Source organism: Trichoplusia ni, chromosome 7, assembly GCF_003590095.1.
Source record: "Trichoplusia ni isolate ovarian cell line Hi5 chromosome 7, tn1, whole genome shotgun sequence".
NCBI classification, from domain to species: Eukaryota; Metazoa; Arthropoda; class Insecta; order Lepidoptera; family Noctuidae; genus Trichoplusia; species Trichoplusia ni.
Window position 1 is genome coordinate 3,641,206 of NC_039484.1, and position 20,592 is coordinate 3,661,797.

At 34.4% G+C, this 20,592-nt stretch overlaps 1 protein-coding gene across 4 annotated transcripts in view; it reads right to left on the minus strand.

Moving 5' to 3' along the window:
- LOC113496238 (chloride channel protein 2) overlaps positions 1-20,592 on the minus strand; it is an 81,880-nt gene that overhangs the window by 27,290 nt on the left and 33,998 nt on the right. Inside the window, exons 1-2 of one of the 4 annotated variants that reach the window (XM_026875405.1) lie at positions 13,548-13,668; positions 12,675-12,825 (exon numbers count right to left, since the gene is read on the minus strand). The exons of 1 other annotated variant lie outside the window; for it this stretch is intronic. In XM_026875405.1, the coding sequence (XP_026731206.1) occupies positions 12,675-12,752 (78 nt within the window). In that variant the 5' untranslated portion in view covers positions 12,753-12,825; positions 13,548-13,668. Of the gene's footprint in view, positions 1-12,674; positions 12,931-13,469; positions 13,669-20,592 lie in introns of those variants that run through there. 2 more of the 4 variants (XM_026875403.1, XM_026875404.1) reach the window with 2 other exon arrangements.

Genomic DNA, 20,592 nt, shown 5'->3' on the forward strand with positions numbered 1-20,592 from the left:
TTTGTATAAAACCAAACTGATAACCAAAATAATATGAAATAAATAATAAAAATAAAAATACAACATGCATCTAATTCAATGGACTTAAAGTTATAGAAACCAATTTATTCAGAGAACTCCAAGAAATCGCGGAAAGACAGAAATTTGAAACATGGGAATCGTAAATAGTAAGGATTTTTTAACAGGGGAGGAAGCAACAAGCAATTCCAGGAGGAGCAATGATGGGCATGTGTATCAGGCTAACTTATTGCCTATGCATATCAGAATTATCAGAAAATTACATATTAAAACAGTTGCTGGAATTTAGACTTGCAACTATGTGCATAATAATTCAATCTTTGAAACCCTAGTTCAGAGTTAGACCTTTCTTTAGTCCTAGTTACCGCATTAGGTTAAGTAACCAGTAATGGTAGATTAGTGTGATAATTAAAAAAAATAAAGAATAATAATAATAAATAAGCTTTAAGTAGGTATATGAGTGATGATATAATTTGATAGTTTGTTAATATAATTAGGATTACTTGGATCTTATATAGTTAACAGGCATTAAATAATTTGAATATCTTCCCATCAACTGAATAACTGATATATTTTAACCATGAACAAGAATCAAACCTACGACTACTTGTGTTAGAAACTTAACCATCTTATAAACAAATCCCATACTGAATGAATAAAACATAAATATTGAATGAGCTTTACATAAGACAAGTAGCCAAACTTGTTACAGCTTTACAAGAAAACTGCAACTGTTCTGCGTACGCGCACCTGACGTCACCAGGCGGTGTCGATGAACTTCAACAAAAAGCTCGCGCTTATGTGCAACCGTATTTAAGAATTAGTTATGAATTTCTAAAAAAATCTGTAAGTGCTAGGACAAATAGGCAATTTGGAATAAATCTAACCCCACGTGTGACGTGTCGAGAGTTCGATTCTCGATACTTAATTAAAAGGCAGTTCAGGACAACCGCGATCTGTAACCTTGGATACCTATGTTATCTGAACAAAGCATGCAATATAGGATAATGCGAAAACGAATCTAGAAAAAAGTAAGAGACTTATAATCGAGTCCGGGTCAAAGCTTATTTAGAGCATGCATCTAGTAATAAAGGTCTTCACACACAGCAGCTATAATGTATATTAATGTACATTACATCCCGGGATGTATAGCTTTAAATTATCTTAATGTATCACACACACACAACAGGTAATTTAATGTATCTCTCCCTTTTTAATGTAACTTTTAGAACATCCTTTTCGAAGAGAGATATACGGAAATGTATTGAGATGTCTTAAGATGTATCGAAATATAAATGTATATTTTCGTATCGCTCTGTATTTTAAGATTCGAAGATGTAAAAATATACATTATAGCTATCGTGTGTGGTCTCCTGACGATTTTTATGGAAAGACGTTATGAGATGTATCATCTTTACATTGTAAGTGCTGTGTGTGAAGCGCTTAATACTTAAACGTTTTTAGATCATAAAACTTAGTTACAAAAAATGAGGAAGTACATAAAAGATTGCAAGATATATTTCAGTATAAAACCTTTATAAATCCAAGCCATATTCAAGCGGATGCGAGATAAAATCTTGCTAATTAGATCTCACACAGATTTGCACATTTACAGTGAGTTATGTAACCACACGAGCTGATCCAAGTCACGAGGTTATTATCTTCGGTGCCTGGGTACTGAGTATGGTTGCTATGTGATGCCATAGTATGTCAAGTAGAATTGTTTGTATGTTTGGTTGAACGTGTTGAGCTCAGGACCTACTGGTATGAGAAAAAACTGTTTTTTAGGATGCTACTGTCGAGGGTTTTATTCAATAAATCGTAGATGTCGATTATAGCTATAGAAATTTCACGCTCCTTTAAGCAGGATTAAAGCAGTTGATTTAAGGTACCAGGTGCCTCCATACTAAATTTCATCGAAATCGGTTTGGCGGTTTGAGCGTGAAGAGGTCACAAACATACACACATACTTTAGCATTTATATTAGTACGGTAAACAAATATGATAAAGAATTTCGTTTCGACAAAATCAGATTTATTTATTTGTTAAACGACAAGCCTTTTTAAAAATAGGCAAGAGTTAAAACCCTTTTCAAAAAAGATCTAATTCTTTAACTTTTATGTTAACCCGCTTTGTTAAAATCTTCATAATGATAACAAATATTTACGGATAAACCTTGTTTGACGCCATAACACAGTAAAGAAAGGCTTTATTTAACGTGTGATGACGTAAAACTGAGATAGAATACGTTACAAGAAGGAACTGACAAAGAGAAAGATTCATCTAGGTTAAAGACGTGGTGGCATTGCGATTCTATGCATGGATTTGGATGCACATGGTGCAGGGTCGATTAAAACGCAGGCAAAGTACCAATGGGATGTTGTTCCGAAGCAACTATGACTAGGTGAAAGAATACATTGTGAGGGAACCTGTATTCCAAATATTGGAATTTGAAATTGCCAACCAGCAGTGAGCTAGCATGGTGATCAAGTTCAAACCTTTCGTTTGCGAAAAGAGGCCTTTTTTGTAAGAAAAAATAATCGTGGTTTTTGCGGGAAAGAGGAACAAACATCCATACATACAAACTTTCAGTAGGATAATGATCCAAATTAATTTTATATGAAACTATAGTAAAAAAATCTAGTCATAAAATTAAAGCACGTACGTAAACTCGCCTAGACTTGTTATGAACAACGTGTAGAACAATAAATTATAGCATATAAATCGATAGGTAATAAACTTGGTATCCATTACCCATAAAATTATTGGGAATCACGATTTATTCTCGCAACAATACATGACTCTTAACTAAGTTACGTAATACTGATGAGCTTATAAACAATATGAAGTGCCTGTTTTAATTATTACAAGATCTACCTCTAACTAAGGCGGCTGCAATTGGAAATAGACAAATTTATTCCCTCAGATAGACTTCCAAGTAATATCGGATACGTCTCGCGAGTATTCCTATTTTATCGCGTAAACAAAAAAAATTGATGATCTAGTAAAAACGCGTAGGCGCGTCGCTAGAGGTCTGGAAAAGAATAGCGGAGGCTTTTGGCCAGCAGTAGGTCCTAAAACAGGCTATATAAAAAAAATAAGATGATACAATAAGTTGATTTTTCGTCTGGCGTCACTTCACAGTACAGTTTAACAGACAACTTATTTTCGAAATAGGCCTGAAACACTAATGATTTCTTATTAAAAACTCGAAATAAAAAGGAGATTCAAAGGAGGAAAGGAGAGAATCGTTATTTCCAAAAATAGACTTATTTTTCGGATCATTTATTGTTTCCGTCAGCATTTTTCGGGTCCTTTGGAGTTTGGACAGCCGGTTAAAAAGCAAAAATTGTATAGAAATTATTTTACTCCATGGCCTGGGTGCCTTTAAAACAATGAAGACTGCTAATTTGCGACACAATGTTTTGTGTAGTTTTAAAATATGTACACGGTTTTGACAGCGCTTTTGTGTCTTAGTATGTAGATTGTTCTAGCTAAAAAAAAGGTTAGACATACAAATATCATGTGCTTCGTAGACCATGAGTTCCGTAACTTCCGTACGGTTTTAGATAAGGATTTAGGTACCTTTAAACGGGGTAGTAAATTAGAATAGTCAATGTTTTTTTTTTGACAAATTATGTTTTTTTTCTGGATAAAAAATAACGAAATTACTCCGCCCGTTTTGGTTTGAACGATCGGGAATGTCAGACTTTTACTGCCTAAAAACTACTCATATTTCGTTTGCCCTTTGTGTATCAGGGCCGCAGTAAAACCCATTCGGACAATTCAGTTTATTTTTAGAAAAGATCATCATCATCATCATCATCTCAGCCTATCGCCGTCCACTGCTGAACGTAGGCCTTAGAAAAGATGGTTGATACAAAACCATCATCATCTTTTTGAAAGAGTTTTAAAAATTCGTTAAGGAACTCAAAGAAATACGGGAACTCCACAATTATATAACATCACAACGTATTCAATAGACACTGTACTGAGTCAAAGTATATATTATTACTAGTTACATAAATAGAACAACGTTCTTTCACAGCTATGTATTGATTTCTGCGGTTTCTCAAACAATTGGCTCCGAGTTATTTTATTTATAATTTAACCACAAAGTAATGGTATCCTTGATTTTTCCATTCTAATGTTATGTCTTTAATATTGTTAATATTTGCTAAGAAATCTAAGTATCCTTCCTATTGCAGAATAAAGATGTTCGCAAAGAAGAACGCGAATCTCTGATAAGACTTTATGCAATTTTTGCCATTCAAACTTATAGATATTTAAAGTGTCCGCACATCTACATTTCAATAAGGCTGCAATGGTGTAGCAAATTACTCTAGACCTCTGAGTCTTTAAAGTAGTACAATTGTCACGAGAAGAAGACCCCATCGCCGTTCAATTATAAATTATTTTAACATTATCTACTCCCATAAACCAGACAAATTAAAAAAGAGATACATAACATAAAATAAGCTTAGAACGGAGCCATTTTCTAACTGAGTGTTTTGGAAGTGCCTGTACCTAGGTGGGTACACTAGCTACTTTTTTTTTCCTAGCTTACTGTGTCCCACTGCTGGGCAAAGGCCTCCCCAAAATCCTTCCAAGACTCTCTCTTCTGGGCCGCATGGTACCAGCCTGGTTGGTAAGCGTTGAGATCGTCTCGCCACCGCTTCCTAGGTAGGTACTAAGTAGTTAAATTCCTTCGAGGGTAATCCTCGAATCGTTCTCACACTTACACAAAACTAGCTTAATTTGAGTGGCACGATTACATTATCAAGAGATCGTGTTACCGGACGCTTGTCTCATCGTAACCTAGGCATCAGGTTGCTGACTGTTCGTGTCTGCACTATGAGTTCTTAAAATACTGTTGCATTTGTAGGAGCAAGACGGAGGACACTGTATAAAGCAGCATCTCGCTTCCACAATGCTTCAATCCTGGTTGATAGTTTGACTGCATTGATAGCCGAGTGGTTGAGGTTACCACGCGAAATCTACTGTTCGGTTTGACCCCCCATAGACCAAACGTTTGTGTGATCCACGAATGCTTGACCTAGCTCTGAATGTCATTTTGCATGTGACTTGAGTGTCGGTTGCACTACCCGCGACACAAGGAATAAATTCCTTAATGTGGGAGTGAAAAAGAAGTAATAGCGATCACTGCCTATAGGAGTGGCCACAAAGGGTTCCAGAATAAGAGTCAGAAGTTTTACATAACATACTTGCGGCCGACGCAGCGTCACATGATTAACGACTTCTATCTCTAAGTCCTTATTGGACATAGGCTCAGTTTCCAGCGGACGAAAAGATTCCCAGTTATCAAGTTGCAGTGCGTGAAACACAACACCTGGTACAATTCTGAGCCATTACACAATTGTCCTTGCCGTGGGAGTAAAGGAAATACCGTCTGATGAGGTAAATTTCACAATTACTGCAATTGGCATGCGTGAAGACGGGAGCGAATGCTAGTGTTGGGTTTCAAGGGATTATTGTGTCCTAAATTATGTAAATGTTAGATGATGAGTATATTAGTGGACGGTTTCTGGTTACTTGGACTATTTTCTGTGTTTTGACTTAGTTTAAAGATCTCTACATGGGAAGGGGCTTTGATTCGGGCATGGGCATTTTTTAGGCTAGCACTGTTGTTGTTTAACGACCTTTTAGTTCCATATCATATTACCCTAAGCATATCATAGTATAATATACATTGATTTACATTTCTATAAACTGGTAGACAAAGTGGGCTTATTTATTTTCTTTTTCTTCCCGCCAATTTGTCAAACTAAACTCGTTAAAACGAATAAAAGATACACTTCAATCTTTCTTGCGATGGAACCTGTTATTTTTCTATTAGTTGCCTCCCATTTGTCTTTTGAGGCACTGAGTAACTTCATATGATCATACACTTCATATCATTTTGTGAGGCAAAACTAATGGGGATAATAGAAATCATTCTCTATCTACTTTAGTATACAGGATATTCGCTCTTTTACACCGGAAAGCTAATTTACAATGCACTGAGGTATCGACCCACTAATTATGATCACTATGGACGTCCAAATCTGGGATAAGTACTGGCAAATTTTCTGATCAATTTATGGCAAAGGAAAAATACGTTCAAATGCCAACAAAACTGACCTAGGCAATTCTGAGTGCAGTTATATTGACATTAACCTTAGGTGATCGCGTGCAGGATGACAGGTTGACACTTTAAACAGTTTACCGGCTGTCGTGAGCTGTCTATCTTGTTCAGACGATCAGTAATCATCGTTTACGTGCCTGTCCGAGGATGTCCGCGTTTTTTAGATGTTTTATGGTTATGATTTAAAGAAGTGAGGGTAGTATACAATGAATGTTTGTGGGATGATCGCTGACTGACGCTGGTTTAGAATTATACTTTTTACGATAATCGTAAATAAAAAAAATTGTTTATAAATATTTCGAATTTGTATCTGTCAAGGGTTATAAAATATATTTCACCATATATTTTATACTTTACCAGGCCGCGGCCTGGTGAAGTATAAACGGATAGATAGCGAAACTTCGGTAATAGGTGTATAATATAACGTATAATATCTATAATTATTTTGGTATGGAACCCGGAAATAGACAAGAGTCTAATAAAATTATTCCTACGTGTTCCATTTGGAAAAAATGTTTGGTGTTCGATGATCGATTAAAAGAGAACTGCTACTGAAGATTGCGCTACGACCAATAAGCGAGAAAAGAACGCGTTTAATGTAAGGCTACGCCTTAACAAGCAACCAATATAATATCACTATACATTCCAACAATTTAAACATAAGTTCTAACAATTAACTCGAGTATTTGTCGTTAACTAGATCAAGTTCAGCGGTATGACAGTCAATGGGAAATTGTATTCGCTAAGATTTGCATAATGTTTGCAAGTTATTGTATTTTGTGAAGTAATTAGCGCTGAGTTCGTTGTTTTGTCGTTACGAGTAACGAGGTTATGTTAAGATGGTCGGGATTGTGATATAATAATAACAGCTGGTATTGTTTTCTGAGGCGAGGGAGTCTCGTGAAGAAAATGTGTGGTGGTTGGGTTAAGTAAAGTCTAACGTTTATTTTAAAAGTATTTCTAAGGTAATCTTGCTATATCGTAATTTAAAGAAATGATCATGATGCTGAAATGAGTCAAGTTCATCAATTATACAGAGGCTAGCTTAACTCTAAAGCGAAAGAAAAACTCTCATAAAGAGCTTTTTTTCAGCAAACTCTTTGTAGGGTGAACTTTGAAAATGTAAAAAAATATTTTTTCTCTCTTAATGTGACCACGGTATCATTAAGTTTAGTTTTTTCATTTTTAGTAATTTAACTTGTTTCATAACAGTTCGGCGGGACGTACTGAAGATTTTTCTTGAAAATTGGTAGAAAGGAATACCTAAGGGTCTGTGACATAGGAAACAAGGGAGGAACTAAACAGACTATGTTAATCTTATTTTTAGCAATAATATAGTACGAGTACTCACAATTGTTTGTAAATAAAACCAGCACAGATCACGAGTTACCAATAATAACATTTCTCGCAAAGTTAATTAACTAATTAGTTGTCTTGCCCTTTGCTTTGTTATTATCACTTTCTCCAGATAGCAGTCATGTGATGTTATAAATATTATTAATAATAATACATTTGTTGTTGATTTACGTCATACCTAAAGTACGTAGCTATCGGGTGTGAATAAACTGTAGTCAAACGCCTTGGTCAATATTTATGTTTACTGAGTCAGGAAAAATCAAAATAATAAAATTGCTTTGTGTCTTTTCCGGAGTTTCCCAGAAAAACCTAACAATTAAGAAACTTTTTTCAAATATATAAAGAGCATTTGTAGAATACTGGCAACCCTAACAACGAAGCGTTAGATTCAAATTAGGAACACCACGAAGAATCAATCATCACATGATCGTTCGCTAATTATCGCCAATGAATAATTAGTGTTCGAGATTCAAATACGTAATAACGCTTTTGAAAATTACGTGCTTATGCGCAATGTAAATTACTGATTTACTGAAAGAAGTTGAATAAGTGTTTTATTTTGGCAACAAAACCATTTTTATTGAAATGTAAAAGGGAAGTTTTGAACTGTTATTAAATCACAAGCTGTGGCTCGCCTGAAATGAACGTGAATTTCTTAGCTAAAAAATTGCTTATTACAATTATCACGGACAATGTTTAATGGAGGAGAAAGAGACTTAACAGCTATATTTTTATCTTACGTATGGTGAATACATGTACCGTCTATAGGCATCGGACAAGTCAAGCCTTCGCAAACCTCTGAAAACAGTTGTGCCAGCTTAAAACTGAATCTTAGTCAAAAAATTATCAATATCAAAAAAATTGAGCATTCGGTAGTTAGTCAAACAATTTCCTCATTCATAACACAGTGATAATAATTTTCAGTGCTAGGTTAATAAATTAGCACTTTTCAAACCTTGTTTGTATCGATCACGAGCTAGCACACTCGATTGAATCATACATGACAATTGAATTTATAAACTGCAATTTTTTGCTGTAGCTTGAACTGGCAGTTTTATATATGAGATAAATACACCATTCTGAAGACCATGAGGCTATGGAAGGTGAGTGATGGGTAGGTCACTATCCGATTGTGTATGTAGCACGATGTAGCACGGCAGTTCAGGTTTAGTCAGTAAGAGTATGTCACTACCCATTTCCTCCCCCGAGGGAGTGGGTGTCCATGAGGATTACCAAAAAAAAGGTTGCTGTCCGATCAGCACCAGGCCCGTACCGGACAGCGCGTTCATGTTCCACGCGTGCCTCAAAGAGTTGTCAGGGGATCTTTGGAGCCCATTAGGGCTGATGCCAGCCGGGGCAGCAGGATTGTCCGAAAAGGCTACCCGCGCTGTCCCGGTACATAGACAACGAAGGAAGGAACATGGGTTGGTCTTAGTCAGTAAAGGTCTGACAATCCCTTCCGCTCAACCCAAGGCGGGAGAAGGGATGCTTTGCCTTAAAAAAAAGGATTCTGACGACGACATTTCCTTAAATTAACAATTCTCAAATCACAAGTTGAATAATGTTTTTTAAGTAAGATGAACCGCAGTTAACACCTGAGGCAAAGAAAGTGTAACAAAATAAAAGCATTGGATAAGAAACTGGCATTCAAATTATACGGTTATATTTGGAGAATTAACCTTTTAATAAATACGACATTATTATGCCATTTTAAAAATCACTTAGTATGACTAGTTGGAATCATATGACCGTCTGTGAGTAGCAATGTTTAGAAATGATTAGTTATTAACATAAAAATCACACACATTCACATGACTTCTAAATCATGAAATATTTAAATCAGTATGGAAAATGTCTAGATATCTCGTAACTATTGTTTTTTGCATTCGTCATACTTTTTGCATTTGAATGTTGCGCAATATTTTGGGTAAACTGAATTCTGTGTATCACTACACAGAATTCAGTTTACCCATGGTGAGTGAGTGAGAGAGTGAGTGACACTGAAAGTGATAAAAAATAAGTTTGGATGTAACTCAACAAGTCATGTCAGTAGTCATGAGACTGCTGACATGACTTTAAAAGAGACTGCGACCCCTGAGTTTGTTTCGACATTTCTTCTTAGGGTAGTCAGCTAGGAAATGTCGGCTCCATCGTTCTCAAAAAAGACATGTAAAAGTGATAAAAAATATCCTATTTGCAGAATAAATAATTTCATTTTGATTTCATTTCATTTCATGTCAGCTCATGATTAAGAACTCTATTTGGCCGTCACTATACCAATATAATAGGTTATACATGTGAGTAAAACGATGATAGTTGAATCCGCGTAACGTAGTAATAAAAAATAAAAAGAAGCTCACAAAGTACGACGATCTCTAATGATTGTTTAATTGCAGGCCCATTGAATAAGAATGATCGTTGTTACTTAGTCTCAAGTAGACATAAACTGAAAATGTTTCCTTATATAGTTAGCAAAAACAAATCCGAGTCATCACAAAACCAGTTTAAGAATCATTATTAGGATCAAAAATTGTTAACGAAATTTCAATTGTGCGTGATTGAACTCAATTGAACTTAGCTAAAGGATGGTTAAAAAATCATCAAACTTTATGTAAAAAGGAACAAGGTAAAATTAATAATTAAATAAATTCAACACCAGCAAAACCAAAAGTCAATCAATTATATCAAAAGGGTATGCAAACTGAAAAAGAAATACATTCTGTTGAATAACACGATGGCACGTTGAATGGCAATGCTAATAATGGTATTTTGTTAACAAGAAGCTTTGAATAAAGTATCAAATATTTTAATAATCCTTAATATTTGAGTCCATTAAAGTAGAACTCAAGTGGAACTGGTCAAATGAATTCTGGGCAAAGAGGATAGTAAAGGACGGGAGAAGACCTCGCGGCAGGACCAGAAGAAGATGGGAAGACAAAGTCGAATTTTTCGCACGAAACTGGCCTCTGTTAGCCAAATACTGAAATAAATGGAAAAAGAGAAGGGGGTTTTTGGAATGCAGAGGGTAACTAATGGATGATAATAATAATAACATTTGAGTCGATATCCAAAATGTCCAGATTTACGGGGCATTATAGGCAAGCATTATTTTAGTTGGAAAGCACGCCAAAGAGACAATAAAGGGAGCATATTAATCTCTTTTTGAGTGAGCTTCGAAGGCGGTGTACATGCCCAGCAGTGGGGTTTATCAGTTAAGTTATAAACAATACGAATGAGAGTTCAATAACCTTATTAAGAAAGTCACAAGTTATTTAACACATTTACATAACCTCACGCGGTCATATTTAGATCAATCGCTAATTAGCTACGCAAACTCTTTCCGCCATATTTGTCAAATACAAACGCTTTAAATTTGCTAAATTAGTTGTTGCTAATTTACATACGATTGTTGAGCGATACATGTTTGTATTGTGAAAATAGTCCATTAAAATTTGTTCTTTGAAAAAATCCTAGCATGGATCGAACTGGAGAAAATTCTTGGAAATAGGTATGTACCGGGATCGCTAGAAGATGCTACTGGGAAAGGCCTTTGCCAAGTAATTGAACTGGGCAGATTGAAATAAACAACAGTGAACCAAGGTAAATAAGATAAACCCTTTTTGGATAAGTAAAATTACTCAGAAGAAATATGACCCATAGTTATTAGCTTAAAGAAAAAATCCACTCCCAAATTGGTGCCACATAACCATTACATGTTACACCGTTTGGGACTCGATAAAAGTAAATGAGCAAGCCGTTAAAAAGTGCCAAAGAATCGGCACAAAATCAAAATAGGGATACTAAGTAGCATTTTCTGAATGTCAAATCACAATGGACAGCACCCAGATTCGCTTACCCTTCACCAAGTAACGGAGAGCTTTTTAGCCATTTTCAATACTACAATTCTGCACCAGTATGATTTAGCCCTAACAGTCATAGCTACTAGAATACCTAGACTAGTCTAGGTCGTAATCCTGATATAAGGATGAGTAACAACATTCTTTGCTAGTAAATAGTAGTCAGCTGAGGGAAGCGAGTAATAGAGGTGGTGGGTGGTCACGCATGCGCAGGTGGTATTACTACTGACGTGATGATTTCGCAAACATAGTGCAAGAATATGTTGAATATTGTAGATTTGAAGGGGAAAAAGGGACATGTAGGTCTAGGATAAAAATATCATCCTATCCCTAAAATATTAATCGATTTTCATTTTTCATGGACGAAATCCACAGAAAATAAGACAAATTAAGTGAATTTGGGATGTTTTGAGAGTCTATCACCATGTCTTAAAGTAACGTAATCATGGTTATGGAAGCGTGACAGCGCAATACACGACAAAGAGCGCCATCACTTTCTCACACCTGGAGTAATGTGACTTAGACGAGGCAGTAGACGTCCAGGTGTCGTTAAATTTTAGTGAATGAAGTAATATAATACGCAAGGCTATTTCGTCATAAAAGATGCACCACCCACAAAAGATTTGATAACGTATCAAAAGGAATTTACCAAACAAATAGAAATACGATTACCTGTAATACTCCAGAATTTACTTAGTCAACTATTTTTATAAGAAGTACGTCAATTTCTTAATTAATTTATGGTTGTTACATAAAATATATGAGTAACCTCGTAGATAACTCGAAAGAGTAACCAAGATACATTGGAACTACCATAAAATTACAAGAAAAGCGAAAGTATCAACAAAGAGTTTTCATTTCAGAAAAGAGCAAATAGGGATCATTTCAAGTCTAATTTATGCATCTCCAAGAGACACCTTAAAATATGACTGATTAAATTAGATGACTTGAATTCCTGATGCCTTAAAATATTTAAATCAATAGATGTTGCCTAAAGAATAGTCCATGATCCTGATAACTATCGACTTATTTATCTACATCCGATGGGATCAGAATACATTTAGTTAGGTTTGGTTTAAAGTCTAATATAGATAGATAGATAGAATACGCTTTATTGTACACCATAAGGAAAAACAAATATGATAAGTACCAAGGCGGCCTTATATAAAGCAATCTCTTCCAGATATATACCCACACTTCCCTTGCTTTACAGGTGAAGTATTTAAAGTCGCAACATGAAGACAAAACTTACGACATCCAAGGTGTTAAAGCTGTTTTGCGATACAAGAAGGACTTACCAAAGTGCTCAAGTAGCTGTGTCCGATCTCATCCTCGGATGTTTCCCCGGAGACGAGGGATTGTCTCTTCCACTTCATAGTGAAACTGATCAGTGATCACATTCGTATTTTAAACTTTAGTCGGGAGTTTTGCGCGCTTGTCGGTTCGGAACTGGTCGAAAATATTTCAAAGATGATGACAATCGAATTGGGATCAATTTCAGATTTATAGAATTGTCAAATATTTCTATTGGACTTTAATATTGAAATGTATTAGTTTGAAGAGTAAATACAAGATTTCTTTTAATGCATTTCTTTTGTTGATAGTTTTGTTTATAAATGTGTGAGCGATATGGCTGTTTGTTTAAGGACTCATTAAAGATATCTTTTACTTTAGGTTATTTTGCTTTTTTCTACATAACAAAGTAAGAGGAAGTTTTATTTTTACTGTTGAAGGAAAAATATGTTGATAAATAAATGCCTTAATTATACCATAATTTACTTAATAAGTTTTACAGTGTAAAAAACAAGTGAATTTTAGAAAATGACTATAATTAGCTAATTGCTTGATAATATTTTTTCTGTTCTCCTATCTTGGGGTTTTGCTAAAAATAGTAAATAATGAGATGACAATGATTGATAATTGTGAATGTTTATGACTTATCAATCATCTTAATGATAAGACTCTTTATCACTTAGAAATAATTTCCATCAGCCCCGAATCACATCACAAAACCCGAAAATATTTTGAAAATATTTTGCAAAACACCAAACAAGCCAAACATTTTTTTTTAAGAAACTGGTCAAAAAATCCACCTCAAAAATTTCGTCACACAGTAAACATATTACAAAAAACTTTGTATATTTTCGTATTTTTTTTGGAATATAGTTTACTTAACGGGCGTCCGCTTCGTCCAGGTGAGGCCAACTAATGAGATGCGACGCTCCCGCGCACATCTGAAGCTGAAACTAAAGCCGCGTGCTGTATGCGCAAGAGTTGATCTCGCGTAAGAAACTCGGCGTTATTAAGTAAATTGAGAAACTATTAGTCGGGGTTTGACGTGTTTATTGTATATTATTTATTTTAGTTTGTTGGTGATGATATTATTAATTTTGTTGGGGCTACGAAAGATGGATATGGGGTAGGTCGAAAGGCAAAGGATTTTTAGCCAAATTAAAAAAAGAAGTTGTCTCTGTTTCGTGTTGATCTAGAAATTAGTGTTTATTATACTTATGTCAAATAACATATAATGGGTTACATCAATGAATGTCTGTTCACGTTGATAATCATTATTTATTAAGATCCTGGTCATCATTATTAGACCAGAGTGTAAAAATTGATTAAATAAGAATTAATAAAAGGCTAATAAAATACAATGATTTATTTGCAAGCTTCATCTTGTTATTTTAATGAAGACATTAAATGATTTATTATGTTTAAAAATCTTTCCTTAACAAATTAATTAATTTAATGAAGTCTTCGTTAGTTAATAACCCATTGAGGTAAGAATCATGTAATTAAAGCTATATTTTTTATGGCTTTTGGTAGTCTCTTCTAAGGATAGGTAGGAAAATATATTTTATTATGATATAACATATTTAACACCATACATATCTAAAGTAACCATAGTAATTATTATATTAGTTTTTAATATTAAATGTGTTCTGTCCTGGTAGGTACAATCGATATAATAAACCAAAATATTAGCATACCACAATTTATTTAGATTTCAAAATACGTGTCGGATCGCCCAAACAATTTATATCAGAAAATGTAGATTTAAATAGATTTGAGTTCTTGTAACAGTATTATCTTAAAGAGTTTTCTACATTAGCAATATTTAATCGATCTCCTTTAAGGGAAGGGGGCGACTAGAGTTTTTATCATTACTACTTACGTTTTAAAAGTGCCTGGAAAACGGCCATTTAAAATAAAAACTTTTTGATTTTGATTTTTGGATCGAGCACGAAGTTGCTCAGAGCTCACAGGCACAGTTTGTGAAGCTCCTAGTCCTACTGTACTTTCTCCAGCAACGAATACAAAAAAGGTTAAATAAAAATAACTTAAGAGAACTCTTTCCAAAACTACATTATTATGTGAACACACCCTAACTAAACTCGCCACTATCATTGCCTCACACATTACCACAGTTTGCTCTAACAGTTAGTGCGTCCTCCGGTATCGATAACAATAGCGTTTATCGATATGCACAACACTAATCATTCGATAATTGCTCTGTAACAGCTATAGAAATGAAATCACGTGAAATTAGTTTCGTGACTTTCAGAAATTAGTTGCTAGGGAGGGTTTGATTGCTATAGGTTGGTTGTTCAAAACCTAGTTGGGCAACCGTTAGTCATTGTAGAGTCTTTCTAAGTCACAACAATGTTACCTTTAGGTGCAGAACGTTTAAAAAAAAGTTACATTTCCGTTAAATGTTTTGCGGTTTATAAGATAGAGAAGTGGAGAGAGTGGTGTGGCCTTTGGCCAGCATTGAGACATTCGGACTATTAATAATAATATTATTTTTAACCGACTTCAAAAAAAGGAGGAGGTTCTCAATTCGACTGTATTTTTTTTTATGTACTGGCACATAAAAAACTGGCACCGACCTCAAAAATAACTGATTTTAAAATGTAAATAGTATGCATAAGTATCAATAATTTCGTTGATTTTCCTTTAGTGTTCTTTGGCTTGTAATTAAAATATTATTTTATACTTTTTAGTTCAATTGTATATATTGTTAGTGTAGTCTTGAAGTCGGTTTTTATTTTTTTCCAAAATTAATTTTATTAATCATTTGATTTCATGAGACACCAAAGCTTCTTGACTTGTCATATTTCAGGGGTGACCAGGCTTCACCATGGACCTGGTACACGAGGAAAGATAGAATCATAGGTGGATTATAGAAGTCAGACACTCCCTTCAGCTCAACCAAAAGCGGAAGGAGTCATTTGATGAATTCCCATCTAAAAAAAAGTACTATTGATGTCAAAAATGATAAGGTTTAAATAATGAAATATCTACGTGTTATATCTAATGAATGACGTTCTTCACGTCATACAAAGATTAATTCCACTAACGTCATACTCGGCGGAGAAATTTTGTAATCTTATAATCATTTAAACTTGTTAAATATTATAGTGATAAAATTGTAAAATGTGATATACTGCAGTACACTGATATGAAAAGCTCACTGATATAATTTATCTGTATTGATACTCATGCTTCTACGTTAGTTGTCTCAGCAATACTCTAAGGATTTTTTGAAGAGAATGCATCCTCACATTAAAAGGGTCCCATATATTGGTATAGAGCGCGTGCAGAGAAGAGGATTCATAAAACCAATCTTAATACTATTGGTGAGAATTTACAAATGTTTGACAAATGTGTCTTTTACTTTATTTTAGATATTTTGCTGATATCGAATGTTACAAATAAAATGTAAAAATATTTGTGCTTGGCGATATGCACACTGAGCCTACGTCCTTTGTGGACCAGAACGCATAAAAATATTAAATAAATAGAAAAAAACGAATCCAGAATAAATTCTGTTTAGGGAAAGTACTTAATAATAGAATTCCTCGTTAAAGCCGACCATGAGTTAAATACCAATAATTAAGTAATCCAATCAACACTTAAAGAATTTACCTTAAATTAAAATAACAGAATAGATAATAAAATCACAGAAACGTATTGCGAAGGAAACAACGATTATTGACAGTAATGAGCAATTAAACGGTTTTGTATCTATTATCTCTTAAATTGTTTCATATAAGGAAACTAATGGATTTCCGATATTGTGACATTTTTAAAAGGTTACATTTTCCTGTGTAGACATGCTAATTTATGTAGTTGTATATTCTGCAGTAATTTATTAAGATGAGCATAAAACTTCGTAAAGTGACTGTCGACACACTGACTAGCATTTGTGGAAAAGCTGTAAACAAGATCAAGGGATTTACTTTAGGTTGGGTCGGGTTTAAAGGGTTACCGCAGTTTCGGTACTCCAGGGCCAAAAGAAGGAACATGGGTGGGTCTTAGTCAGTAAAAGTCTTGCATCCCTTTCGGCTCAATCGAGAGCGGAAGTAATTTGATAATTCAAATTGAGGAAAAGAAAGAAGAGTCCCACAAGAAACCAGATCAGCTGATTTTGATGGTGTAAAAGATAGTTAATAGGACAAGGATTAGAGAAGTATTTTCCGTTCGATACGAGCATGCAAGCACCAACAATGGGGTAAACTAATTTTCGATCCCAGTGAGCCAAAATTTTTAAGGCATAGGGTTTACATTGCTGTGAACTCATCTTGAGACAATAGTCATTTTGAAATCAAATTCTCATCCTCAAGTTTGATAAAACAGAGTGTCAATGACTCAACATCATTTAAGTGACAATGGCACTGCGAGAGTAATTTGCGGAAGTATTCGTGTCGGGAATATGAGTCAACCGGGGAAACAGGACGTTGGTGGACACGCGAGATGTCGAGATGATATCTTTAGAGAAACCGGCAGAGGAGGTATTGATGTTAACTTTTAGAGAGCGGTTGTAAGGAGTGGTAGAGAATGGTTTAAAAAGTAGAAAAAGGACTACTTGAAATGAAGTGTATGATTTTTATGGAGTTTAAGACATGATTTCGTACATTTGGAACGAAAATGGTTCTACTCTAAATGAGGTTAATTTGTGATAAAACCTTTGTCTGAAACTTTCGTAACGTTGAATAAACTCTATCTATTCCAAAATTATATTCTCTTGGGGGAGAATGGTAACTTGAGACTGTTTTTGGTTACGTTCGAACGGACCGCGGTCCATTCGCTTTGGGCCGTTTAGACTAAAGACCCCCGGTACCGTACTATATTAATCAAAAATAAAAAACAAATGCTTAATCAATGCTTATCGTCTTATTTCAATTCTAGATTTAAAATTAATCTGAACAGTTTAATCTACTGTCACGACTATGATTAATTGATCAAAAACCAACCAATTCTCTTAAAATTCTGTCAAAATTTATTCCATCTTGTATCTTTATTTTAGGTCACCTACACACCTGCTGACCCCATAAAGCCCGTCATCTAAGGAGCATGTCTGTCAGCCGAGTGAAGAGGTACAATCAGTCACGGAAGTATCGTTGGCCGTGACTGAGATAGTTATGTGCGAGTCCATTGTTACGTTCGATACGAGAATTACTAAATAAGTGTGAGTAGAAAATTATACTTTATTTTACAGTAATGTTCAGTAGGTAGTAGAGTAGGCGGGTATAAAATATTGTACATATTATTCATATTCTTTATTTTACATTAATTTTATATTAAGTTCACATATATTATTTTACTCTCTATGGACGAAAACTTTAACTAAATTCGTTCAGTTTTTCTATTATTTTTTATATCTTTCATATTAAACAGACTTTTGACAAAACTCTTGAACCTAGTTAGTACATTGCTGTGCATAATAAGAGTGTAACACATTGATTCCTCTTCAAATTTAGCAAAAGATTTATCAAGACAATTTATGTGTCAGGTTAACCAGTACCGTTTTAAAAGGGTTTGGACACCAGCTACAACTTTTGATTTCGATATTTTTATTTATTATATTAGAAAACTAACAAAGAATGAAAATTTTATATCGAAACTAAAGCCACTTAAAAGTTTCCACCCATAGTTGTAGTGTATTTAAAACTGGTACCTATGGTGATGAAGAACCTATACCCAGGACATTTGTTATTATAAATAAGAACTTAAGTTATTACGATAAATTTATATATAGCCCAGGTTATCAATTTTATTGTTCGCGAAAGCTTAAAATTGCAAATAATTAGATTTTCGATACTTATGTGCCTCAACATTATATGTCACATATGAAAAATGTGCAAGTGTTAACCTTACAAAAAAAGAAGAAAAAAAAACTAGAAATTTTTAATTTTTTGTAATATTTCTTTTAATTATCTATTCCCGACACGCCCCCGTGTATTAAGAATAAAAAAAAAACAGAAAAAAATGTCAGTCATGACCGAATAGCGTATGACGTATCGTACGACAACGGAGACAAACACCGTCTTCCCCTTACGAGCGTTCAATTACCCATTATACTTTATCCTTTGCGAGGCACTAGTTGTGCCCATGCGCAAATCTGTCTGCTGACCATCAAGTTTCACTCTCGTTTTCTCTAATACAACTTTAAAGCAATTTTGACGACCTATCTGAATTCCATAACACAAGTGCTTTAGCAACTTACTTTGGGTTCAGAACATATGTGATGTTGTCCGCATTTAAAACTCCTTTGGCAAAGAGTTGATGTTAAAATTCCCAAGGAGTACACGCCCGTACAAATTTTAATAATATTTATTTTTAAAGGATTATCGCTGTCATAAAAACGGTAATTGAACATTTTACCGATGATGATGATAAGAGTAAGGGCATTTTAAAGTCCTCTTGACTTTATGTTGAGAAGATAACTTACATAAATTCATATTTTCTTCCAGAAAATACTTTTATTTACAAATTTGGCAAGACTGTAGCCAGGTTTATTGTTTCAATAGCAGCAATCGAAATATATAATCTGAGAAAATTTTCACGGTCTAGCTATCAGGATACATGAGATACAGCCTGTTGACAATCTGACAGACATTTACAAAGGTCTACTGTATTCACAGAAACGACTTAATTATACATAGCTGAAACAATAAATCTTAATCAACACAATAATTATCCTTATAACCCGTAGAATATAAGTCAGTTCATACAGACAGACAGACAGACAGACAGACAGACAGACAATCAAATCAATCATTCAGTGTCACACCATTAAGGAAAGTCATCAAATAATTAGCAACAATCAATAAAGCAAAACACGAAATGATTTGACTATTTACGACTATCTAGATAATTAAATCAGGTAGCCTAAAACAAGGACTATAGCGTACACAATAAGGATGTGCAATTACGGATTTGGTTTTGGATTCGGATATGTGGATGTCGTTGTACTAGTTTCGGTTACGGTTTCGGATATTTAAAGAGATTTGTAGTTAATTGATTCTTTTGTATGGTTTTTGATAATACAAAGGTAAAATATTTTAAGCTAAAATGAAAAAAACACAATCAATCATTTTCTAGCTAGACTAGCTGTCTAGCTAGAAAATTGGATTCTTCTTTAAATATGGCCGATTTTTATTTAAATTTCTGTCTGAAATTATTCTTCTTCTAAGTCTAAGGAAATCATTCTACCTTTTTATGATTTCGGCTATTTTTATTTCGGATATTCAATACTTTCGGTTACGCTCACGGATCTCTACATCCCTAACAAATTAAAATTCAAAACACATTTAGACAAAGCGGTTCCCTTCCTCGTACGAAAGGTCACAGAAATTATTGAACACCATCAGTCAACTCGCATATATCCATGAAGGAAAGATGTCTGTCTGAATATTAAAGTATGATAATTTCAGCCTAGGTGTCAACGGTTAGGACGTCTGGATTTCAGTCTTGAGTTTTCCGTGACGCGTTTTGATGTGACTGCTAATGGCTGTTAGGTACCTATTTGTGTTATTAATGAAGGTAATATTTTTGAAGAAGAGAAGGTTTCATCCCCGCATAGGACAAATATTTGTGTGATCCACGAATGCTTGTCCAAGTTGTCCTTCTTGTCGAAGTCTTTGTGTCTTCGCACATGTGACTTGAATGTTTCTAATATCCCCGCGACACAAGGATGAAAGTACCTAGCGCGGGTCTATTTTTTTTTAAAGACAAAAGCCTAAAAAAGTTACCTATAGCAATCTACAGATTTCCGTCAGAAAGGTTTTTATAGATTTCCCTCTTTTTATTTCAATTGCAGAACTTGTCAATCAAAATAATTACTCGTATTTCCTAGAGCTCCATATCAATCATACAGCGCATCAATAAAACGATTGCTCGAACGGAAACAATATGCAAATGGCAGTCATT